Source organism: Diaphorina citri, unplaced genomic scaffold, assembly GCF_000475195.1.
Source record: "Diaphorina citri unplaced genomic scaffold, Diaci psyllid genome assembly version 1.1 scaffold260, whole genome shotgun sequence".
Lineage (NCBI taxonomy): Eukaryota > Metazoa > Arthropoda > Insecta > Hemiptera > Psyllidae > Diaphorina > Diaphorina citri.
Window position 1 is genome coordinate 48,081 of NW_007377697.1, and position 21,017 is coordinate 69,097.

General features: G+C 35.6%; 1 protein-coding gene across 1 annotated transcript in view; it reads right to left on the minus strand.

Moving 5' to 3' along the window:
* Positions 1–21,017, minus strand: part of LOC103506762 (alpha-actinin, sarcomeric-like) — a 38,825-nt gene that overhangs the window by 2,171 nt on the left and 15,637 nt on the right. Inside the window, exons 2-5 of the mRNA XM_008471162.3 lie at positions 6,788–7,022; positions 3,706–3,880; positions 2,260–2,420; positions 596–681 (exon numbers count right to left, since the gene is read on the minus strand). Coding sequence (XP_008469384.1) covers positions 596–681; positions 2,260–2,420; positions 3,706–3,880; positions 6,788–7,022 — 657 coding nt within the window. The remainder of the gene's footprint in view (positions 1–595; positions 682–2,259; positions 2,421–3,705; positions 3,881–6,787; positions 7,023–21,017) is intronic.

The window sequence follows — 21,017 nt, forward strand, 5'->3', positions numbered from 1 at the left end:
AGCAAAACGTTGTTAATTCTACATGTTAATCATATTGCAAAGGGATTTGAGTTCAATAAAGTCAGCGGATGAACACTCTTTCATATGAAATTTCTCAATAGAAAAAAAGTTAATCGTAACGCAGTCTTTTCCGTAGCATGAGATATAAATTTCAATGTAAATGCGATTACTAAATATAAACAAAAATCGGGGAATTAGGGTAAGGGCATACAAAACATAAAATTAAAATGTAGGTATAAAACTCAAAACATTAACACAGAATCGTTCAAGGTTAATTAATTATCTACAAATAAGTCTACGATTTGTTTTTTTCTTTGATAGCGAGATTTTACAGTTTCCTGACAGCCATAATGTTCCCATTTTGAGAGTTTACACATGTGTAGAAAAAAAAAATCAGTATTATAGTTAACAGCACCTTTAAAACCATGGCAAAACCAAAATATTACAATTGTAAGGTTCTGCGGATGAGCAGAAACCAAAACTGGGACATTATCGTCAATATAATGGGACATGTTATCGGGAAATGTAAAATCTCCAAAAGTTATTCCAGTCGTCAAAAGGATTAACACGCACGCTGCACTCTAGAATGGAATACCTGCTGTGCGCCTTGGAAAGCGTGATAGTAACATGACACGTAGGTCATGATAGCTCGCTCGTCGGGCTTGGGCGTGTTGATCAAATCTAGGATTAAAGAAATGTAAATTTAGAAACGATGAAAATTCGAATAGGAAAAAAGTTTCCTTATTAAAATTTTAGTTGGTTTCAGAGAGGATTTTGAGGCGAAAGTCGGCAAATGCTTTGGCTCATCCAGCAGGGGTAGATAGGTGTACTACTAATGAAAGGACAAGAAAAATGTTTCAAAAGGAAGAAACTGTTTTCTATCACGTTCTTTGTTCATTTTATACCGCTCTTATTAGATGGACAAGAGAAGGCCGCGATAGAGAACTGAAAGCTGGGTGAAAAGGTCAGAGTAGATCTACAGAAAAGTATTATGGCTATACCTTCCCATTTGAGATGGACAGCATTAAACAGAAAAGTACCATCCATGAGGAGATTTCTGATGTGGATGGTTCATGCTGTCCAGATGAAACCAACATAATATGACGACGAAGTTGTAGGACTGGCAATACTGGCAATTTTATTGGTAGCCTCTTTCTTTCAAGAGAAAATAGAAACCGAGTAAATAACGCATTCCAACCATAGAAATAACAAAGATTCTAACTGTCCGCAGTTTTCTAGATACTTCATGAACTCATATTTGAAATTTGAAGTGCTTTGTCAAATCACTTATTGTTGTTATTGACGTGAATTGAGATTTTTTGACAAACATTTCCGTCATACGTGATGTTTTTATTTTTTAAAGACAAATGGATTTTCTCGTTCGTTTTGAAACAATGAGTGTGCCCTAATTTGTCAATATTCTAGATCCGAGAAATAGCTTTAATGACTTTTACTGCTTGGAATGCATTCTTGGTTCAGACAGACCCTCATAAACCCTGTTTAGACTGCGAGAGTAAAAGGACTTTTCAGTCCTATGCTGGCAGTATAAACAAGGTATGTTCTCTTCTATTGAATGGATTACTTGCTGTTCCTGGTGGTCTAAATTCAGGCCAAAGACGAGGAAAAAAATCTCGTCTGAGGACCTATCATCACGAGAGATTTGACTCTCAAGTTCTCCCTAATCAGATACGCTTTGCAAACGTTTCAAATTCCATTCAACTAGAACAATACAGGACTACCACTTGAGACTGTAGCATTGTACAGAGAGGATCACTAGATTCACTAGTTATTTCATTATTTATATTTGTGATGACGTCACAGTCCAGACCAATTGATGACTATCGATGAAAAGTACTTTGAGAATGACTGTTTCAGCACTTGACTGAAACCAGTGTCGTATCATATAACACTTGCGGGGGAAAGAAAATGTAAATAAAATTGTAGATTTGTTTGTCCACAGCTTAAAATCGTGAAATTTTTAGTTATTCTTACTCCTTATGCATCAAGGATCCCAAAAATCAATTTAGAAAAATTTCTGTCTTTTACGCTGATAGACATGTTTTTTGTCATCTTTTCACGAGAAAACGGCTCGACGGATTTTAATGAATTTTTTGTCGTTTTTAAGGTGCTGAGGGTGACAGACTCTACTTAAATTTCATCCTAATTCAAAATGGCGGAGCTTCAAAGTCATGCCTCTTACGCCGCGCTGATCCCGCAGAAAGGACGGGTCAACTAGTATAATCGAAAAAAGAAACGAACCTTCGGGGTCCAACATCCGGGGGATGTCCAGGTATTTTTCGGCCACGTCGAAAGCTGTGTTGAGATTTTGCAGAGGATTGTCTTTGGACAGCTTGTGATAGTCGATAAGTTCGGGACGATGACGATGAATGAGAGCACAAAATGCAAGACCATCCTTGAAACTGAAATGTGACAAAGTATTTTTCGTTAGAATCAGAGGATAAATGCAGCTATTGAACGGAAATTACCTAATGCTAGATGCTAAAAGAGAAAATATCGAGTTAATCCCTCTGTCAATTATAATTTTGGGTGTTTGAACTATTTTCTATCTAGGATTACACATTCGTGAAGCCATGAGATTTCTATAATTCCTCAAATATGATCTTTTGGCGCAAGGTTTTGAGGAAATATATTTTTTATAGTTGCTGAAGCTCCAGCGTTTAAGTATTGAGAACTTGTAGTGCAAAAACATCTTATTCTCTAAATACAAAAGCATCGTAAATAGTACGGAGTATTTTGTTTTGACGTTTCGAGAGAAGAGTGTGGAAGGGTATCGAACGTTATCAATGGAGAAATTTTACAAATTCTTAGATAGGAAAACATCCCATCATTCAATATTGGAACAAAATCTAGGTCATTTATTTGTGATGCCATAAAGGCATGGTCAAAATTTCTGGAAAACGACCAACTTTTTTTCCGTCAAAAACTATAAATAAATAAAAATCGTTATTTGTTTCAAATGTTGACTTTTTATTTATCAATTTTTTTTGATCTACGTCGGAAATAGCTCACGAGAGAAGAATACCTATTGATTGCCTATTGGTGTGCTATTGGGGTAATATTTCATCAAAACATCTTGTTTCTTTGCTTCAACCCATAAATTAGTATCGTTGTGACGTGTTAATAGCTTTGTAGGTCTGCAATTGTAAACAATGTTGATAGCCGAAGTAAGTGAATGGAAAAAGTAAGTCCTTAACAATCATGAAGAGACTGTTGGAAACTAACCAACAGTTAGCAATCAGCAAAGCAAATTCATAGCTACACGTTCAAAGACTTTTGTTGAAGCTGTTAGAGGAGTATATTGCACAGAGTAAATTAAACCTCTCACTGAAAGATCCAGGATAGAATTGATATCCCATGAGAACTTCTTAATCTACCGAGCAATACAATCACTGGTCATCAAATGTAAATGTATTTTCTTTGTGTTAACCAGAGGTCCGTCACAACTTTAGTTGCTAGAAACCAATCACACCATTACAACCAATTTTCGCACTGTTTATACCTATAGCTACTTCAACTAATGCTTTTTAGTGTCACTGAAAGCTACGTGATTACAAAAATTTTTGCTCTCAAGTCAGACTGAAGTCAATTTAGGCCAATCAGATGTTTGGAATTGATGCTTCAGTGCGACTTGAAAGCCAGTGTTTTGTTTATAAATATTGTAAGGATAGGAAAACAAATATTCACCTGAGATGGAAGTTCTGGACATTGACGTTCTTGTAGGGAGCGGTTTTCCTTTGACACCACAACAGGAGACCCTCCTTGGCTGTCATTTCCTCCACGGAGATGTCTTGGATGGCGAATCGCAAGATGATGGTCCAAATCATACCCAGAGTCATTTTCAGGTTTCCGTCGACGATTTCTGTGGGGGAAATGAAAACGTGGAGTGTTAAAATGAGGATAAAATCAGTGTTAAAATATGGATAAAATCCGCGTTGAAATGAGGATAAACTCAGTGTTAAAATATGGATGAAATCAGTGTTAAAATGATACTGCACCGCCACATGGCCAGCAATCGGTGGACAAATATCTAGGAGCTAGGAGGAATTACTTGGTGACCGTGGCGTGATGGTTGTCTCAAAATAAGGATAAAATTCTATTCCTCGGTTGAAACGTCTAGGGTTCATGCCTAAAAGAAATTATGTTGTACATTACAAAGGACTTTTTAGTCTCATTCGAGCAGGACAAGTTACAAGTTATTGCGACTTTTTTTCCTTCAAATTTTTGCTACAATTTTCCCCATGTTTCACTTGTAACTTTAAACATGATTCCTTTCGGGGACTGACCACTCGAGGTATCTCTAGAAACTAGAAATACAACGTGCTTCTTGTCAAATCAGTGTTACAGTTAATGAGGGCAAGAAAGACAAGCAGACTGGTAAAACACACATTATTAATCACAAATTACTATTTTAGTGCATGCTTGTCGTATATGATTATCCCATTGGAGACAAGTTGAATATGGAGCAACTCTCCTGTTGTGATATTGCTTTCAAGAATTCCTCGTTCTGTCAGAGATAATGTGTGTTGAGTAGATTTGGAAAAATTAATGCTTGTATGTGTTCAAGCAGATTAAAGCCGGTAAATTCTAGTAAATGGCTTGTCATATCGTGCTGAGTAAAGTGATTCTTAATTACTGAGAGCAACTTGTGAACCTAATTTATGAATCATCTTGTCAACTCTCTGTTTATCTTCGTAAACCTGGAAACTCGGACCATTTGACGTCATCGGATTTCATCTCCGTTAGAACATTACTGAATGACGGATGTATGATTCAAGATCATAGCTTCGATGTGTAATGGACGATTTATTTACAAACAAACCAATAAATACGAACGTTTCATCTCAATGAGTAGAAAAAAAACATCATCCGTAAAAAAAGTCATAGTGAGATATCTTAGCAATGAGTCATACAGGGGGGGGGGATCACGGGGGAACTCCGTCACATTCATACTTGGGGATTGTCTACTGCGACCTATGACTAAACCACCACACGAGTCACAACGGTGAACCAATACAAAATGCCAGAGGCAATTCAACTAACAGCTACCAGGTGTGTTCGAGAGCTAGATATTGCCAATGTAGAAGGAATAGGATATTACCGATACGTGTATTTACATCTCGGAATTTCGAGTTCCGGTGACCCAATTATTTGCGTGCATAAATGAGACGTTGTTAAGATGAATCATTGCGAAACGGGGGAAAATGTAAACTCTCGGATGATTTATTTCCCAGCATACCTGCTTGTTAGGTAGCATTATTAGCGGGTAATTATGTAGTATCTTGTATTTGGCTTTATGATGGGAGGTTGTAAATTCCGAAGAAGAAAAACACACGATACTTCGGATGTTTTCGAGTGGGAAATTTATTGAAATTATTTATTATTTGCCAGAACACCTTACCACGAGGCTAATGTATACGTATAGCATCTCAATAAAACAGTCCTCACTCGGCTGAATGAAGAGCACAATTTGAGCAGAATGAAGAGCAGCTGCATTTCATCTCTCGAAGTATCCACAGTTTAGAAGGATTTCTGAGGCCTCTAACACAGAAGGGCTTTACAGGAACTCGTTACATAAATAATAGTAAACAGTAGAGAAGAGTGAAAACTATTTTCGGTCTATAACAAGACATTGAGAACTGAAGGGGTACTTATTGTTTTGGTTTCCTGGGATAAACAACACAACTTTAGTTCAGACTTCATGTTATGGCGTTACGCGTATTGTTAATATTCAGCGACAAATTATCAGTAACTTAGTGGCGAAGTCATAAAATTGCCAAGACCATTAAGATTACGATTAGAATAGGTGCTCTAATCTCTAATGAGTGTGAACTAGATACTCAAAGCGTTATCAGCAGGACACAGGGCTTTTTAACGAAGATTGTAAACTCTTTAATAGGTAATTTTCATTTAAGGTATGAGGTCCGACTCTACTCTAGCCATGGTTTACAGATTTGCTTAAGGTGAAAATTTCCAGGTTGAAGTCAAGGACTATCGAGTCCAGGAAAAAAAGAAATCTCCGAGCTTGGTGTGAACTTATGCCCAGGCTAACCAAATCCGATATCTCGGGAATCTTGGGATTGAGATTAAGATCGAGCTATAGCTATTACCCAAATCAATCCCAGATTGAACCCAATCCCGTCATTGTACGAGGTGGTAAGCCTCAGAGAATTGTACCCCTTGCTCTAAGCTACTGATTACACCAACTGGCCAAGTTATAGGTTACATTTCCTGTGCTAATTGTTGCCCATATGGCAGCGGAGTTTCACCTCATTACCAATAGTAGGCATCGATTGAACTTTTAAAAGACCAACACACTGGCAACACCAGTGTGTTGGTGCTTATCCTTATGTTGAGAATAAGAGGCATTCACACCAAGAAAAGGGATTACTTTCAGACCTCCTTACTTTGGGAATAACTTTTATGAGCAAACCCAAGATGTTGGGGAGTGCAAACTTTTTTTTTGCGAAATAAAAGATGATTCACTCGGGAGTTTTCAATGGTATTTTTTATAAGTGGTATTTTGTCCTGATCTGTATTTTGAACTTTTCAATTATCGGGCCGATGACCATCCGTGTGTCAAAAACTTTCACAGAGGACAGTTTTTCATGCTCTATGTTAAGCTGTGTCTACACATGGTCGACGCGACGGCCGTCGATCGATGTCGACTGAAACCGTTCACACTGCATCGACAACATAGATTCACCTCGTCAATCGACATCAGCCATCGACTATGTGTGGACACTTTCAAATTGATGCCTTGACTTACCCTCAGCTCCTATACTGACGAGCTTGACTCCTTTGGAGGCAATGAAGTCAAGGGCTTTATTTACATTGGCAATCTTGTGGAACCTCATTTTGCCTCGGTCGGGTTTGGGTAGCGTTTCGCCGGAAATGACTTCGAGTAGTAACATTAATTTCAATCCGTTTCTGAAGTCTTCTTCGATGTTTTCGATGGCGGTGCCAGCTTTTCTGAGGTGAGAGTTGCACCATGCTGTGAATGTCTGAAACAGAAAGAAGTAAGAAACACGTTATTCGAGTGCACGTTTCTTTTAACTAGCTCCTCTTGAGGAAAAAAACTGGCAAGACAAAAATAATAAAATCTCAATGGTTGAAATTTCATTACTATTTTTGCAAAGGTTCATAATCACAACGAATTAAATGGAAAAAATCTCATTTTTCGTCTGAAAAGTTTGTGTTGCTAGAGCAACATATTGGTTTTAATGTCGTCAGAAGCAAAACAATGAAAACAGGAAAAATTCAGCTAAGTTTGTGTTGAGCGATAAAAATAATGAAAACATATTATCTTGACCTTAAAAAATTACATGTATGTATTTTGAAATCACGTTATTGGCATCGAAAAGTGTTCTAACAATTGTATTTAACGTTGTAAATATGTATAAATTTGTCACATTCTTTGAAAACTAGAAAAATACAAGTTCGAACAGTAGTAGCACAGTAGGCCTTATGCGTCATCCGTATATGAGGGCAGTAAACAATTTAATATTTCGAAATTCAATGTTTTTCTATACAAGCAGTTACTTGGTTGTTTTTCTTTTCGCTCGTTTTCTGAGCTGAAAGATTTATAGGACATCTAATGGAACGATCTTGAAGTCAAAGTGGAGTTACAATTACAAATTTTGCAAGTGTACAAATAAAAGGAAATGGATTTTGCTCTTGAATGGATATAACTTATGGTAGCAATTGCTTTTTTAACACAGAAATTTTTTGATGAGTGAATGCAAGGGTAACTGTTTTCACCACTTCATCAAAACCATCAACATTTTTTCGTATTGAAGCAACATAAATCACAAATTTCACGTTCCAAATTTACATGCACACTTAACACACGTTCTCGCTCTCAAGGTTCAAAAGAAACAAATCTTTTTGGGCTCGATTCAACTATTTCTTATGGGGACTTGGGAAACCGGCGCCGTCACCCAAGGACCATCATCAAATGACCCTCGCCTTGTAAATGAAAATAATTTCATCGGCGCGGCGGGAAATCCCTGGGTACGACAAACTTTTCACAATTGGAATGGCAACAATTCCAATCTTGTCTGGCACGTCAAGTAGTTATTACATCAAGTCAAAGTTCAATAAAATGTTATGATGAATTCTTGTCGTGAGTGTATAGCACTTTATATCTCTATCTGAAGAGTGATAAATTGCTTGCTATTTGTGGAATGTGTGGAAATGTGTAATTCTGCTACCAATAGATGAGATTTGGCGTGAACCGCCTGCAGAAAGGTAATGATCCTACCTACACTGGCGCTGCGCTGCGGTCTAAATGAAATATTGTTCTTCATTCCGCAAGCACTGAACACTATTGTATTAGCAATTATAAATAATTAAAAAGAATGTGCTACAAAACGCGGGGTGAGATGAGTTAAAAATAAAATTTTAATTATTCTTGAAAATGGCTGTCTATTAATGTGAGGTGCATTAGTGCATAGATACGTGCAATTCCTTATTATTATTACTCATCAAGTAATAAAGTGGTCACTTGGCAAAATATACTGAAACACGATATACTATTAGAATTAAAGCTGCTTCATTTTACCATCGAGTGTAAATTACATAGTACAAGAGTACAAGTATATTGCACTGAGAATACTGAGATTCATCAAATAATAATATTCATATTTGTCTTATATTTTGATCTTCGTGGCCTCAGACACAATTTTACTTAAACTATCAAAATGTATTCTAGGGATGGAGATTCTGTTTATTTTCCATTTAAGAATCTGTTCATAAATACACTAATCGTTGAATAAAAACCAAGCATACCTTAGTATTGACCAAGCCACCACACATAGCAATAAAAAGCTATATGACTCAGGGCCACTTTTTTGGCTGGGTGCTGGGCTTCCTTTTTCCCTTAACTTCGTGAGTGGGCGTCTCAAAATTAGCTCCCATTACCTCGACGCGCCGTGCCCCCCCCCCCCCAAATTAATTGTCGTTAGCAAAATTGAAACCGCGCAAATTTTTTGAAATTTTCACCGATATATTTTATGGCGAGTTTAATGGCCATTCTTCATCGTTACATTTCACAGTTCACAGAATTTTATTTTCATTGCAAAATCTCATGATATTGTTGTTGCAGAGCTTGTAGTTTATTGTTTGAATTTTAATGTCACCAATCTATTTACTGATAAAGCAAACTGAATAGCCGACTTGTTATCAGACAGAATCCAACAGTGTTAGAGTAGTGGGTACGAGTTCGTATCTCAGCGAGCCCCGTAAAATTTTCTTTTAATTAATTTTCCAATGGAAGCAGTTATACACCACCCTGGGCTAGCAGATACTATCTCACAATACCAGTCTTCTTGTAGGGGCTAAATAAAATGGTACAGATTAAACCAAACTCAGACAGTAAATTTGTCAGTCGAAACGTTTCAAAAACTTGAAATAAAACACTAGACACAGCTAGTGGACATTTACATTTCTATTTATCAATGCTCACAAACATCAAGAATTTCATTTCTTCAAATCTGACTCGTAAATTTCATTTAAAATAAACATTGAATGGAAAAAAAAAATGTGGGTTTGTTTGAAGCAATATCAAGATCAAATCATACAGCGTTGTTTACATTGGATTTAATTTACATTGTTGTGTTTTGTGTAGATGAATTCAAATTGCCGAGCTTAACAAATGTTTTTGATCGTACAGCACCGTTACTACAGTATGTTGGAAGCACAAGGCGTTTGACAAGACCATAAGATGTATGAGAAAGTGAAAATGTCCATATCTACTGACTAGCTGACCAAATTTTTGAAAGGGAATGGAGACACAGTGATGCTGTGTTGATACCGGGCAATGTGACACATCCACTAACATTTTCAAATATTAGAGGATGTGCCATTTTCACCACTTTCGTATGCGAATGCAAATTGAAGTTACTATTTGAATTATGTATATTGAGAGTGAGTTCTGCGTTGGGGAAGCACAGAGGGAAGTGTAATAGGCATAGGCACAATGGAGCACAGTGTTCTGTTAGCAGGGAGCACATCAGTTGAGAAACAAGGTGAATACTGAATAATAACTCATATTACTTTAGTTGGCGTGCCCCCAACACAAAACCGTTGTTCTCTTTAGATTTATGCATGAAATGAAACATTTGTCATTCAACGCTTAACCCTTTTTGTAAACAATGTAAGTACAAGATTGTTGATAAGTCAATTTCGTAACACTAGCAAAGTCACAGCCCACAAGCATTGGTCACTCAGTTGGCGGTATGAATCTAATTAAATCTATTTTTTTTTTTTTTTTTTTTTTCAATTTAATATCTGACTTGAAACTTGTTGTTTACAAATGTTTGGAATATTAACCGCTTAGAAAAATGAAATAACAAGGACAGATTTTCATTTTTGAGAATGTGAAGGCAACTCTACATGAGTTGTGAAACAACAAAATGAAAACGAGAGTTTTCAAACAAACATAATAACTCCATAGATGAATTTTCATACTTCAAGAGAGCATATCCAGAGTTAAACCAAATCCGGAGCCTGTTAAAGTCAAAATCCACGGCACTCACGCACACTAAAAAGGGTTAAAACTGTACAAGTATGCAACAATTTGAAAGCACTAGTGTTTCACGCCATGAAATATCCGGTTAATCAAAATGATGGACAGACAGATTGACAACAAAACAAAATGCATTTTCAAAATAATGAAGTACACAGAGAAGAAACGAAAAAAGAGAGACAAGTTAAAAAGTAAAAAATATTTAAGCTGCATCTGAAAATAGCATACCTTAATGAACGGTTTTTCTTTACGTTATGAAACAAATAGGTAGTAAATCCCAAAGCAACGGTGTAAAACCATCACCGCTCTTTTAGTACAGCACAAAACTTGACATTATAAATATTATCCATCAAAATGCCAAAGTCGATCAAAGCCATTTTTCAAGCTGAACTGAGCATTTTGTCCCCTACTTTCAAAGAAAACTTTCATCTCCTTGATAACTTTGGCAGGCATAGCCAACGGCTCAATCAGCGATTTTAATATGCGATAAAAATACTGGTCTGTTAATTGATTACTCGGTGCTACCTACTCAGTCACACTATCGTGAAATTTGAGAACTCATTACGAAAACAAACAGTTCTAGCGATTGTATTTATGGCGAACACATTTGTTCTCATTTCAAGGTCACTTGAATGCATTCAATGCATAGCTAATTAATTGAAACTAGTTAACCAATTGCATCATATACTTGTTCTACATAGTAATTGCTGGGCATTTAAGGCTTTTGAGGTTCTGGAAATCACAATTTGTCCGAGTATTCCTGTCCGGTTAACACTTCTTCCTACAGTGGCTGTAAATGGTATGGCAAATGTACGAAAATCAGGGAAAGATATAGCAAAAGATTTGTGACAGCAAAATTTGCATTTCAAAGTCTAATCGCTCGTGATTAGCGACTTCTCTCCATTCCCTTCGAGTAAGCAAACAATATGGGGGATTGAAAAAATTACTCTATTTTCATGTTAACACGTTTGCTACCATGCAAACACAACAGCTAACAACCATCTCACTATCTAGACCCCCCACATCACAAAAAGTGAATCCAAGATAATTTATTATAATCTCCGTTGGCTTATGGCAAAAGTTATAGTTTCTTTTTCAGTTTTATTTCATCTTGATTTTTTTTTTTTTCATTTTTTTATTCCCAGTTTTGTTTTGAAAAAATAAATAACTGTATTTGTACTTCTACTATTGCACTTTTTTATGTTTTCAGTTATACTGGCACTAGCTTTTTTTTGTTTCTTAAACCAATATTTGGTGACATTCTGGTGACAACAACCTGGTGTCACGGTGTGGCATTCTGTAAGTAAATTTGTTTAGATAATGACAATTAGTAAGTGAATTTCTCCAATAATTGGAAAATAAGTTCTCATTTTTTCCAATAATCAGAAAATAACCTTATTTATATGTCATGTATATTGTTGGCTAGGACTGAGTAGTTCACAACGCCAACAGTTCAACAAGTCCCGTTTACATGTTTCAATTAGGACTTAATTCTCACTTTCCTCTGCCCATTAATAATTTCCTACTCACAGCAGGGTCAACGGTGCGAAGTAATTGAAAAATATAAATCGTCAAAGGTCTCTTATTTATCGGTGACTCAAAATCATAAATAACTCCAATTGTCGATCCCACTTTGAGTGGGCATACCGCGGGAGTGAGGCGTAGGAAATGAATCTATTAAAAATCTGGTGAGAACATCACACGACCTTTTATTTATTACTTTAAGGATTTTTTCGCACTGATCTTTAGGTTCACTATGCATAATGTAATAGAAAGTAAAATTATTTAATACTTAATAACAAGCGATAAGCCGTCATATGTTGCAAATATAGCAGAGATGACATAGTACATAGGGTGTTGCACACGATACATTAGTATGTAATTAATGTATCTTACGGACATTTATGACGACATTTTATCTATATTATTATTAATGGTCGGATTATGTAACTTGCATTAGTCATCACTTGGACTTTATCTAGATATTGGCATATGTAAGAAGTCAACTAATTTATTACAATGTTGAGTCTTTCTGTCACTACAATAGAATGAGCTGATTTTTCTCATTGTTCTATGTTTATACTTATAATCAAAGTTTTTAATAACTTATTACTTTTCATTCAGAGTTTGATATTGTTTTGTCTACTAAGAAAATTGTGGGCATTCTCAATGTTCAGGGACGTATGTATAGTGTGGTTTTCCTGTGATTGTATTTCCTTGTTCACTTGCACCGCTAGGTTTAACACTTGTTTCACCTCCATTTGCATCTCTTCCTACTTTCCACCACTTGTCTCTTCCAATTGCCGCTCACCCACACTTTGGTTACCTACTCTACCTACACCGATTCAAACCCGCAGTAATCCACAACATCTTGTACATAGCGTCGCTGTTCTCTTGGCTCTTTGCGGTTGATTTATTTCTTCAGAGTTATTCCGCTACAAGCTATACAAGCATGAGTGTGATGTCAATAACAATAATACATGCAATGTCAAGACCAATTATATACAATGTTGCCTTTCTCGGGAAGTCGAGAGCCTCCGAGAACTCGGAGTTTCTTAACCTTCATGCACTTGTGGTAAATAATGCTATTGAAACTACATCTTGACATTGATACTCCTACAAAAGAGGTTTTCCATATTTTGGATCACAGGAGATTCAGCTCAATATTTGGAATAAAACGGGGACAGTTCAAGCCCCAATTTTCAAGGTTTCTGGGTCACATTCGAGGATTAACCTTACATTTTACAATGGATAAAGCCTACTATTCGCACTCTTTTCGTCTCTGTAATAAATTGTCCCTGGATTTTTGAGAACTGACGAGGTATTTTCACCTTGGTTTTTGGTTTGAGAATCACTCTCGCTATTTCTCAATCAGCATTTCTGGATAAATCGCGATAATTATTCTTGGCCAACAGAAGTTTCATTGTTCACTTTATGTACGTTAATGTTTACATTTGAATCCCTTTTGTACTTGATTTACGTTAGCCACGGTGAATGGTTGCATAAAACAATGGCTCTTTATTATTTTCCTACCATGTTGATGCAGTTTCAATGTTGCCAGACGCTAACTTACTGTATTATCGAACATAATTGAAAGTGTTATTTGACCTTCCAAAGGTTGACTAATATCAACCATATTTTCAAGACAATGAGCCAAAAGTAGGTGTACCAGTGCTATCAGTAAGGCTTACCCTTTTTATTAGAACTAGGAGTCATTTGTGTTTGAGTTTCAAGTTCCAAGTTACCACCAATACTATCTCAGACAGCTGTTGCCTTCAGACGTAAACCTGACATAAGGGTCAAAACTAGCAGCAATAAATTTCAGAATACAGAGAAGTGAGTTCAGCCAGGTCTGTACAGTTCATCTAACCTTTGGGTACCTCATAATTCACTTATACGTATGTGCACTTCTACACATAATGCTATGTACACTCACAATAGATTCAAACAATTTATTTACACCTCACTTGTGGGACAACAATAACAAAAGCAATAATAAAATCAATCAAAACTCACTGCATACAAATGTGAATATAATACATGCCCTTTGATTTATATCTGTATTGAATCAGAACAATACGAAATCCCACCAGATATGATTAGACATAGATGCAGTTAGTTTATGAACGAATTAGCACGTATGTCACTTTTGAATTACATCTTGGAATATTTACTGCCATAGTCTCCCGACACAATTCAATAGAGTTCAACTCGAGTTTATCGAAACCACTATGAGCAACTCACCTTAGTTTCTTCTATTTCCCATAGCATGACAGTGTCTATGTCATTTAGGTGACAGGTATAAACATTGGGTCTTACTGTTTCACACATGTCACTTGTTTTAAGCACAACTATACACAATAAGAAGAAATTAACCTCGATATCACATTTGATTGAAGTTCTAATTTGAGCTCTACCAGTTAACTGAAACTTGGATCTACATGTTGATCTAGTTTACAAGTTTAATCCTTAGCTTAGTTTGAAAGTCCCAGATAATAAGATAATCAAAATATCGAACAAAAATAAACAAATTGACTAATCTGATAAGAACTTGTTAACCCTTATCTAGCAATGGGATAACAATATCAATTATTATAGCCACCATATGTAATTGTTACTTATTTTGAACAACAAAGGTCAAGAAAGGAACAGACTTTTGTTTGAAAAAGCAAGAGAAAGAAATGAGATTATTAACACAGCAACATAATTTTATCAAAATTAAATATTCAAAGCCTCATTTCCGGAAGCTAAAAGACTTTTAAATTAGTCAGTACATTATGATATCTGACGACTAAAAAAAAAAAAAAAAAAAAAAAACAAGGTACTCCGCATAGTTTCATTTTTTCTTACCGCATTAAAAAAAAAAAAAAAAAAAAAAAAAAAAAACAACCACTACTGAATTTATTGCCAATACAGCAAGTCTTTTTTCTCTTTTTTATTAGCTCAAAGAAACTAGCAATGGGTTAATGCATCAAATCAGCATCACGGGTAATAATTTTCCTATTAATCAGGTATTATTTCATATTGGTCACTTCAGATAGGTGTTCGCTTTTCACTGAATCGTTCTTCGGTTCATTAGCAGAGAGTCAAGTAACAATCAATGCACAATAAACAACAAACAAACGTATCAAATTTATTCATATCCGTCGTGATAAAACTCATGATTATTATTTATGACTGGCAATGAAAGAAAACTGATGGCAGGTTGGTTTTCAAGTGCAGAATATTGGGCTGTACCTTGTACTCGTATTACTACTGCATTCCATCCATAGTGCTATCAAAATACGGAAAATACGAATAAATTTATTTGCATAATTTGGATCATTCCTTATTTACATATGAGTTATTATCACTAACACGAAGATCTTTACATTTAGACGAATACTTTCTTGATCCTCCTCCTTTCATTTGTATTGTAAATATGTCACAAGCCTCAAGAATAGTAACTTGAGGACGAAAAAAGGCCCAATTTGTCAACATCATAGAAGGGAATTGAATTTGAGGAGTCAAAAGATGTATTTCTATTTCATTTAAATATGAATCGTTTACCCTACGAGTATTATAAATCATATAAAAACTGCAACATAAGAGTACTTCCTCATCTTCTTTTGGTGCAAAGTATGATTGTAAGGATAAATTATACCGAACACATGCTTATTTTCTTCAAGTTCAGTTACTGTCCATGTTCATAAAATTCTTCTGAAACTCTTTTTAGTGCATAACTAACTCTCTCATCAATTCCTTTTTCTGAAACCTCTTCAAAACCAGAATCTCCTAATGAAGGAGAAATGGCACATTAAAAATTCATCTCAATTAATTGGCTTAGCAGATTGAATAGTAAAAGGATAGCCAAGTTTCTACGAAACCCAACTTGCACTGCAAGTGTAGCTCCTAACCTAGTCTGGTTTCAAATCAAATGACATTGAATTTTGACCAATAGGAATCAAATAACTAGTTTTGGGATGTAATCCTCTTTGTAAAACGAGGGCCCAGGGATTTGCATTGAGAGAAGAGAAATCAATCCATAAGGACTAAAGAGAGTCATCAGAAATATAATTAATGTGAATTATAGAGAAAATAAAAAAGTTTATATCGGATCGGATTTTTATACCACAGAATATTTGATATACGTTTATATTGAACGTCATTAATTAAAATAGGAATTTCATAGATCACTTGAATATCACGCAAGACGAATTTTAAAGTTCACAAGAAGAGAGACACAACCAAGAGAATTTATTTATTGACGGAATGCCCAAAGTATGGGACAAAACGTCAAATGAAAGCATAAAAATCACTCAAAATTGTCACATAATTTAAAAGAAAATTTGGAAAACGTACATCAAACACATCAATTATTTTTCCAGCCAGAATTTTGAAGGAAAAAACGCAGTATTTTTAACATCAAAGAAATGAAGGCATTTCACTTTCAACTTATTCATTGCTTTTGGTTTCTTATCAAGGGGTACTTGGTGTTGATGTCGATGCAATTTTAAAACGCTGTGCTGAATAAAAAGTAAAACCATGTAAGAAATGCCTTCTTTGGAGGAATTTATTCCTTACGCAAAAATGCATCCTTTCGGCTTAAAAACCAATTTGCAACAGCGCGATACTTAACAAAATCAATAACAGGATTGATTCTAAAATTCAAAGCAATCGCGTAGTTAGCACGGACAAAATTGCAAGTCCAAGACATATTCATCAAATCTAATAGCTCGACAGTTTCAAACACAGAAAAAATGGTAAAACGTACAAACCAAGAAATGATCACAGTAACATTCATTATTATCAATTTATCAGATCCGCTTTCATTCTTAGCTTGCAACATTCAAGATTCACATTGATGCAATAGTACAAGTTGCAAGACCGCCGCTCTATTATACAGAATGGAACGAAAAAACTGCTTCCAAGTAACTTGATTCAAATTAGGCTATATGAAATGTAGAATACTACCAAAGATTTAAGTGTGGAATTTCGTCTTAAACTACAAACAAACGAGTAAAAATAGTTAGAAATTTGACAATATCCATTCCGCTTACTTAACCATTAAAACTGAAAGTTAGGTACCAATTTTTGCTCCACCCCGTACAAATAAACGCGTTCTTGTACGTATGTTCACCATTAGACTTATGGCCACAATTAAAATTATTTACCTACTAGATTTTACTACATATCATCAAAAGGAACAGCTAGTAAGAGAGAACATTGAATTGACCAGTTATATTAAAAGCCAGAAAACTAGGAAATTAATCTTTTGCAATCTACATAAAACTTTAGGGTCCACTAAGAATAATGTGTATGTTAGTCTACTTGTAATATTTACATTTAGACTTTCTTTACTTTAGCTCCGAACATTTAATGTTGACCAATTCTAGTTGTATACTTTTGTCTGGCAGTGCATACTATTGTTCAACATCGCAATAAATAAATGCAGAAATGCACAAACCATTGGGGTACTATGTCTGAAGATCCGGTTAAAGCCAAACTTGAAATTAGTATCGTAGATTGGATGTAAGTGTGATTTTAAACAAAATCGACTTTCTAATTTTAAAATGATCACCTTGTACAGAACAAGAAATAAGTAAAAATGAAATTGATCATAGCATAATCCTTTTACTCTCAATATTTTGTTATTTATTCAATCTCAGACTAGTAGGTATTTCTTGATTCCTCCATCTCTCAAGTTTCCATGCTTTACAAGATTTATTTTAGTGCTTTCTTAATACTTTCCTCAAGCGTATATTAACGGTCCATCTTCAATTTCCTCGAGGCAACAAGCTGAGAACTAAAAGGACTCAATCAACCTCTTAGATGCTCATTTCCTCACTAAATAAGATTAATATCCACGAACAAATGAATGATTTCTGACTGCTAAAAAAAAATCAAGGGGAAATGTACTGAATTGAGTGATTCACAATCTAGTCATCAAAGTTATCACCACACCTGTCAAATCGTTTCCAATTTCAACCAGAGCTTTAAACATCCTGACTAATTGACCAGACATACGTTTTTACTTTACAAGATCTCATATATCATAATGGGTAGATACCCTAAAGATATCGGTGAAAGATGTTTTTTTTTTTACTTGGTGTATTTTTGTCGAACAACCTAAAACTTCCTTTCGAAAAAGCAGTCAAGTGATTTATTCAATTTCCTTCCTCCTTCCTGTTATTTTCTCCCAACACCCTCCCATTTTTCCAAATCTCTTCTCCCAGATTTTAATTTAAATATTTCTTAACGGTTTATTTTCGTTAAGTCCCCCAGCCCATTGACCTCAATTATTTTTATTTATTTTATTTTAGCTTGTGTTATATTCTAATTTTAAATTTCCAACTCACATAATATGTAATCATATTCCACAATTAACATTAGAAATGTCTGAGTCGGTGGCTTGGGCGCATTTCAAGAGTTTCAATGTAACATGTTGTAGAATTTGTTGTACGAGCAGAATGATACCCACGCGACCGAAAGTTACATTTCTTCTGTTGGCATAAATTTCTAAAAACTAGATATTTTAAAATCTAGTTATTTTGTAAAGCTATCGAGTTAAAGCAAGGTTACCGTGTCAAGTTGTCAAACAATATTTCATCCAGGAAAAATAAAATCGAACCCACAACCTCCCATTTACAAGTTTACCGAGACTATGCTACCGAGGCAGGTTTCGGATATAGTCAGAGTATCTATTAGTCATGATTTACACTTTTTACCATTTTTGTACAAGTAATAATTATTCATTCTTTTCGCTCCGAATCTGACAGCTAATACATGAACCCATCAATTCTCTTCACACATCAAACTCTGCTTAATGACTACACGAAAATAACATCTGAAATTCAAATGCTCTCAGATCACTTAGATCTGTCAAAACATGATCATGGGCAACAATGAAATCTGCCAATGACTTCAATGAGTCTGGTAGCTCTTGAATACTGAGCCTGGGAGGCATGGAATGCAACAGTGTCTTATCCATCTTATCATTCAATTCAGCCTTACTCAACTTGTGGCCTGTCAAGCTTTTTTGTGCGGCCCTTTGGCAGCTTAAATTCTCGTAAAATGATCAAACATGTTCACTTCGGCACCAATCTAGATAAAGACGATACTCGACGGTGCCTAAGTTCTTTAGCCCACAAGAGGGACCCTTACCAATGTATTTTTTATTGAAATTTGGTTCGAGTAAAGTTTGGAACACCCAAATGTGATCTAGGGCAAAACAGGTTAAGTATGACTGATTTAATCGCTTCTTAGATAACACCTAACCCAAATGTTAATCTGCATTATTGAAAACAATAATGATTCATCAAAATGTATTGCATATGAGGTTATTTCATGTGCGTTTCCGCTGATTAGACTCTCCCTCTTAATGCAATCAGGAAAATTATTTCCTCCTTTGCCATCGTTTTCAATTTACCTGTTCTAACAAAATTCTTAAATTCTATTTATATCTCATTTTCTTTGGAAAACAAGCCTTAAATACTTCTTTCGTTATTTCTTAGGCCTGAATTTCCTATAGAATCTGCGTAATAAGCCGTATTGGCTCTAGATTTGGATTTAATAATGAAGCCAAATCTCCGGCCTTGAAATTGATCAATTTGATCATACTAACCCTTTGAGGACCAGAGCCTTCATATCCAGAGATTCTCCATAATCAAGACAGTAAGTACCTACATGTATCAGAAGAATAGCAATCCAAGTAAACTTTGATCTGTTTTGTGCTCACAAATTATGATATTTATGATCATTTCGCTATTATTTAACCCTATGAGTAAATAGTACCATAAGGCGATCCGAACATTAATCCACGTTTCACTCAAATCATATCACGTGTTAAATAGATAAATAGCCATCATGGTATACAAAGACAAACATGCACGACAAAATACTTCTGTCTTCTAGTCATCGTCTATGAAGGGCTAAAGACAGGCACAGTGATGATTTAAAACAACAATTATGAAAGATACTGCCTGTTCATCTTCAAAAAAAAAATAAAAAAACAAGAGGAAGGAAAATATTCCACAAATATCACGGAATCAAGATGAAACGTGGTTTCACATAAATAAAACTAGGTCAGTTTTACTGGCTTCTAGGTGGGTCTCGAAAGCAGACAGCATATAAATTTGAGACTCGAACCCCAGTCCTTCGAGTGTATGGAGTAAAGCTGGTTCCTAACTGAGCTCGAAGATCCGGGCGATCTTCAGTAGCTTTTTTTGTCAGGTGTTTTCCATGAGTGTCTTGCAGAGGGTTGGATAACCCTACAGTAAGTAAGCCTTCGTTACTTAGAAGAATCTTCGTTCTAATATGTCAGAACGGTCACTTTACACCAGTCCTAACATTATAGCCACGGCCCTGGGGACACACGGTAGAACCTCCAAGCAGTCCTAGAAACCTTAAACCTTACTGATAGCGATGATATCTCAATGTGTCGCACTACTTGGATGACTAACTAAAGAATTCCTCCGTGCTTAGCGCAAGGAAGTTCTATCTTAGTATGCAACCTAGAGAGGAATATTGTGTTAACACATAGACTACGTGTGGGTTTCCAGCTTTGTAGGTGACAAGATGATTTAGAAGAGCAGATTTGCAGAGTGTGATCTCGTCATATTGATTATCGATTGTATGCAATCCGTTTATGACACTCAAGCAGACAATGTTTGAGAGGAGGGGCCAAGGAGTTCTCTTTGGTAGTTAGCTAGATGCCGTCACACCGTAGGACAGACAATACGACGTGTTAAACCCCATTTTAACTATGCTACTCCTAGCAAAATTTTCAATGTCCAGATGAGAATAAAATATCCCCTTTACTCCAGCAGAATTAAAATCTTCAACTGAGGTTAGGCAAAACCGAGTCTAATACATGCCTTCATTCGTGGTAATGTGAGGCTGGTATGTGCTTCTGGCAAAGTGAGTGTCTCAAACTCGAGAGGACATACTCGTATTAGACGAACAGGAGACATCAGGTTAATTTCCAGTCAAG